Here is a 4810-nt window from a genome sequence, read left to right as displayed (position 1 = left end):
AAGCCTTACCTTCCTATCCTGTGCTTAGTCGATTCAGCCTGTGTTTGCAGCCCACAGGCTCGAGCGCCGGTTTCACACTGAAGACATACAACAAAACAGAACTTGAAAATTAAATTGTCATTAGTATTTAATTGCCTATAAAAAAAACCAAAACCACAACAAAACACTAGCACTTTCAGCGTACATTTCATTGCACAAGGTGAACGCTGGCCTTCAGGCTAAGCACAGGATGCACAGACCCTGACTATAGTCAGACCAACAGAAGAAAGGACACGGAGGAGCCATTAAGCTTTCAATTCACACTGCATGTGTCTTTTCAGTCTCACCAGAAGTGAAACCCATCACAGCACACTATGCTCAGGGGCCTACAATCTTCACAGGTATCAGATTATGTTTTCAAAAGCCTTTCAAAATACAGAAACAACTGAATTCCTGGAGAATTCCACACTTCTCCACGTAAACCAAGAAGCAGCAGAAGCACTTGTTAAATTCAACAACCCGCATCAGCTTTATTGGATCGTTACGTTTACAAGAATTAGCGGTAACGGTGCAGCTGCAGGGTATTGCGTCTTCTCCAGGCAGCACGACGCGAGCCACCAATGGTGTGGTGGAATTTGTGGCCCTTGCCAAGGCCGCGACTCTTCCGCCCGGCCGATGTCAGCCCACGCATCTCTCTGTGCTTGTGGACGGGCTTGGTGATCCACTGGGTGTCAGGGTTGCGCCTGATGGTCTTATGGAAGGGATCAATCAGGATCACTTCGAAAAACTTGTAGGTGGAATCTTCACCCACCCAATACGAGTTCAAGACTCTCAGAGCCCCACAGTGACGGCCAGCACGTTCCTAGAAGAAAAATATAAATGTAAATAGCTGTAAAATCACGGATGCAGGGCACCGCAGAAAGATAGAAATAACGGAAACCTAAAATTCTGTAGGTGCTAAAAATTTCAATCTGCCCTGAGAGAACCTTTCTTCCCAGAAGAACTGTTCCCTTTCCAGTTGCAAAGACTGTCAGAAAAAGTAGCAGCTGAAAGGAATGCTGTATTTAAATAAAAAAAGGCTGCTTGGCTTCTTACTTGGAGTGAGGTTTAAAGAATGCAAGAAGGAAGGTGCTTGGTTGACAAAACAAAGAACTACTTTGTACACAGAAGCACCCAATAAGTAAACACACAGAATTAAAACCAGCTTTAAGGTGAAGATAAAGAGCACAAGCTGCACTTGGGGACATCTTTTGTAGGAAATTATGAAAGACTGATCACTCTGCACATCCAAAGCTACAGAGGAGAGACATTTCTGCAGAGAATAAGCTCTACCCATAGGAGAAAAGAAACAGCTGATGTAACAGTCTTTGTTCCAGGGCTGGTATATTAGCGCTTGCTATTCCTATCCTGGCTTGTGGCTGGAAAGAAGCATGTCTTAGTTTAGAAAACAGAACAAAGCAGAAAATATCAATTATACAACTCCATCTGCCTCTCCTGTCACAAATACTCCTGATTTAAAACACTACAAGCGTGTTTCATCCTAGGACTTCACCATCACTGTGGGAAAGTACGAGCCAGTGGAGCCCACCCATCTTTAACCCACTGTGATCCCAACCTATTGCTACAGCCTGCCACTAAAACAGCACCTATTTTCTGCGTATGTAGTGAAGTTCTTTCCAGCTCTTGTTTTGTTCCAGCATGCGAGAGCAACACATACATTCCACAGCAAAACACCAACCACTCTCACGCAGCTTCCACGTGGGGATGGCAGCCATAACGGAGGGTTTGTATTTCTGTAATATTTCTATCTGAAAAACGTTAAGTCTTCCAGGAAAAAGCATGTCGGATTCCGAAAATTTTGAACTAAAACTGAGGGCCAATAATCTCTTCCATGAGCTGTTACCAGATGCTAGCATGTCATTAGTCATCTGAGAATAGCATATATGAAGAGCACACCATGAGCACTGAAAACACAGAATTGCATTTTAAATTTGAACTCATCATCTGTGTTCCTTTTATTTTCTTTTTTCCCCTTTAAAAACTCCACCACATTCAACTTGCTTAAGTCACACATGAATACTAAGCCCTGGGAACAGAAGAGTCTTCTGCTTCAAGACGGGCAGTGACAAGCCACCTCCGTTCTTTCGCAGTGTCTCTTCTGTGAGCGTAGACTAGTATGAATTCTGACCCCCTGGAAGAGTTTTTTTCCCAAGGTGAGAACCACATCTCTCCCACACCACTGCTGTGACGTTATGAACCTTAATGGAAACTTCCATTCGAGGAGTATTTCAGGAGGGAACAGCATCTCACCTGCAGAACAAGTTAAGCCCCCATCGTTGTGCTTGTGAGGTACCAAAGCTTTTCACAAGGAACCAGGCGGTCTCTGGGACACTGCGTGCAGACCCTGTGATACAGTTAAGTACAGTGTGCAGCCCTCCTGCTACCCAAACAGGTGCTACAGACCTTAGGATGGAACTCATTGGTACTTTGACCCTTGATTTCCCTGGGGTTGATACTACTCGGAAGTTTAATTTTTCATTAGAAATATCGTGGCATACTTCAGAAACGAGTATACGCTATGAACTTCAATAACCACCTAAGCGCTGCTTTCCCCAGACCTCATTTGTAAAGTCTGAACAGATCGTTTATTTGCCTCACTAGAGCTTTTCAAGGCATCGTGCTGCTTTCCTGCCATCAGTGCTCACACCAAACGCATTAACAAAACAGTTGTTCGGGGTTTGTTTTTTTTTGGTCTCTGAGTATTTTCAACTTCTACAGACCAAGCAAGACCTTTGTACCCACAAGTTGCTAAGCAATAACTGAAATAGTCACCTCTGCTACAGACTGAAGGCTCCGGGCAAACTTCAGCTGGTTAACACCATGATGCACAGGTTTACCGTAGGTTGCACCTTTCGGGACTGGGCGTTTCCGACCACCACGGCGAACGCGGACACGGTAGATAACGTAACCTAAAAGAAAGGGTGACTTAGGAACGAGAAGAATTCTGGAGCGGAGCAAGTGCAAATCACAGTGAGGCAGTTTTGATTCCCATTCTGCATTTCCAACCCCAAAAGTTTCACATGAAAATTAGGTCACTATGCCAACCTCCACCAAAACCTACAACTGGAGGTGCCTAGCACAAGGTGGTTTTGTTATTTTCATCACAACTAAGGGAAGCGATGTCCTGTCGCAACTATTTTCAACTTCCAAACCAAAGTTTACAGCGTCTTTCCACTATGCAGTTCCAAATACACCAAGAAAGCTATGTTGTAATACAAAAACCTCCCACCCTGAAGCACTCAATAAAACACCCCCTCCCAACCTAAAAATCCCATATTCTCATAGTAGCAACCATAAAGCACTGAAGCACAAGCCATCCATAAACCCCGCTGCAATCTGACTGATGAAAAATGAGGAAGCTAAATAAACTTCATAAACAGTAACAGAAACATAGACTCAGCTTTACATTTGCAGAGTGAACAAATACATCGTTTCAAGGATTTGCTCAAGTTACAGACGGATGGCCTCTTTCCCCGAGTTTCTTCCAACAATCAGTACTTGTCTTCAAGCGACACTAGGCAATGATCCTGCTTACTCGAGCAGGTACAGCGATGATACGGTCAAAGTAATGCACGCTGGTATCTGGGCAGAGAAAGGGCACCCCCACACCAAGGGTACTAAAGGCATTGGTCACTCTACAGCAGTAACACAGCCCAAGAAGGTGCATTGAAGCCAAAGCCCGCTTGATCTCCATCTGCCAAAATGGCCACACAAAGCGTGAATTCAGTTACATGAAGTACGGCTCCGGCCTGTGACCACTGCCACCAGTCTAACACATTTATAACACTATGTTCATTTCACACAGGACACATCAGGATCTTGGGCCACGTGTATGTTCCAGATTCTGCCATCGCTTAAGGGAGGAAGCTGACATGAAACTCAGGTCGCTCCAATCACAAAGCACGTGGACTTCACCTCTCAATCTCCTTACCTTGCTTGGCCTTATATCCCAGCCTGCGAGCTTTGTCTGGTCTGGTGGGCCGGGGGGCTCGGTGCAAGGCAGACAGCTGTCGATACTGCCAACAGCGGACACGAAGGAGGAACCGCATCACATCTGACTGCTTTTTCCTCCACAGCTCCTGGATGTACTTGTAGGCACCCATGTTTGTCTACCTGCTGAATCAAGAGATCAGTGAAAACAGTGCTCCAAATCCGATTACAAATTTGAACAGCTTCCAAAAGACGCACTGCATAAACTCATACATGTAGCACCCCGACACACAGGATGCTCTCAAGCTTCCGGCACATCTGGTGACACGGCTCACACTTGGCAGCCTCCAACAGGACACACAGCATTTATCAATCTCAGCGACTTTCTTTCTTTCTTTCCATATGTGCTTACGTGTTTAACTCCTCAGCTGAGAATCTTTCGGATACTACCAAAATCGATAGTTAACAACTGAACCAAACTGTAAATACTAGCCTATAAATAAGTATGTGACTGTGAGTGGCGTGGTTTTTTAACGTGGTTTCATTACCTCTAAAAACTTCTGAGCTCTCACGCACCTGCCCCAGGTAGCCTTGAACTCAATCAACCAGAGCCACCACCAGCAAACGCAGCTCATTTTATTTACACAACAAAAAGTCCTGTTCATGTGTGGTTTTCCATGCTCCTCTCTGCGTAGCCGCAGCACAGCTCTGGCCATCCCAAACTACCCCTTCTTTATGACCAAATTATGGCATCCAGCCCCACGCACGAGCTGCAGACCCGGCGTCTGAGCGGGAGTGCGGCCCGTCATCAACCCACACCCGCTGCACCGCGGCCTTCCCC

At 45.6% G+C, this 4810-nt stretch overlaps 1 protein-coding gene across 1 annotated transcript; it reads right to left on the bottom strand.

The window, feature by feature from the left end:
• Positions 1–481: 481 nt before the first annotated feature.
• RPL15 (ribosomal protein L15) lies at positions 482–4160 on the bottom strand. Its single transcript, XM_010151914.1, has 3 exons — positions 3971–4160; positions 2812–2948; positions 482–841 (listed from the first exon to the last, which is right to left on the bottom strand). Exons 1-3 carry the CDS (start codon positions 4140–4142, stop codon positions 536–538), a joined length of 615 nt encoding a protein of 204 aa, XP_010150216.1. The 5' UTR covers positions 4143–4160; the 3' UTR covers positions 482–535.
• Positions 4161–4810: the final 650 nt, after the last annotated feature.

This window comes from Eurypyga helias, unplaced genomic scaffold (genome assembly GCF_000690775.1).
Source record: "Eurypyga helias isolate BGI_N326 unplaced genomic scaffold, ASM69077v1 scaffold21775, whole genome shotgun sequence".
Taxonomy (NCBI): Eukaryota; Metazoa; Chordata; class Aves; order Eurypygiformes; family Eurypygidae; genus Eurypyga; species Eurypyga helias.
Note: the sequence above shows the minus strand (reverse complement) of the source record. Positions and strands in the feature narration are given on the sequence as shown.

Bases quoted from the DNA above. Each gene is read 5' to 3' on its own strand.
- RPL15 (XM_010151914.1), bottom strand. From the start codon at position 4,142: ATGGGTGCCTACAAGTACATCCAGGAGCTGTGGAGGAAAAAGCAGTCA. The intron at 2,949-3,970 runs GTAAGGAGATTG...CCTTTCTTTTAG, and splicing joins GGGATATAAGGCCAAGCAAG to GTTACGTTATCTACCGTGTC. The intron at 842-2,811 runs GTGACTATTTCA...TTTTTCTTCTAG, and splicing joins GCCTTCAGTCTGTAGCAGAG to GAACGTGCTGGCCGTCACTG.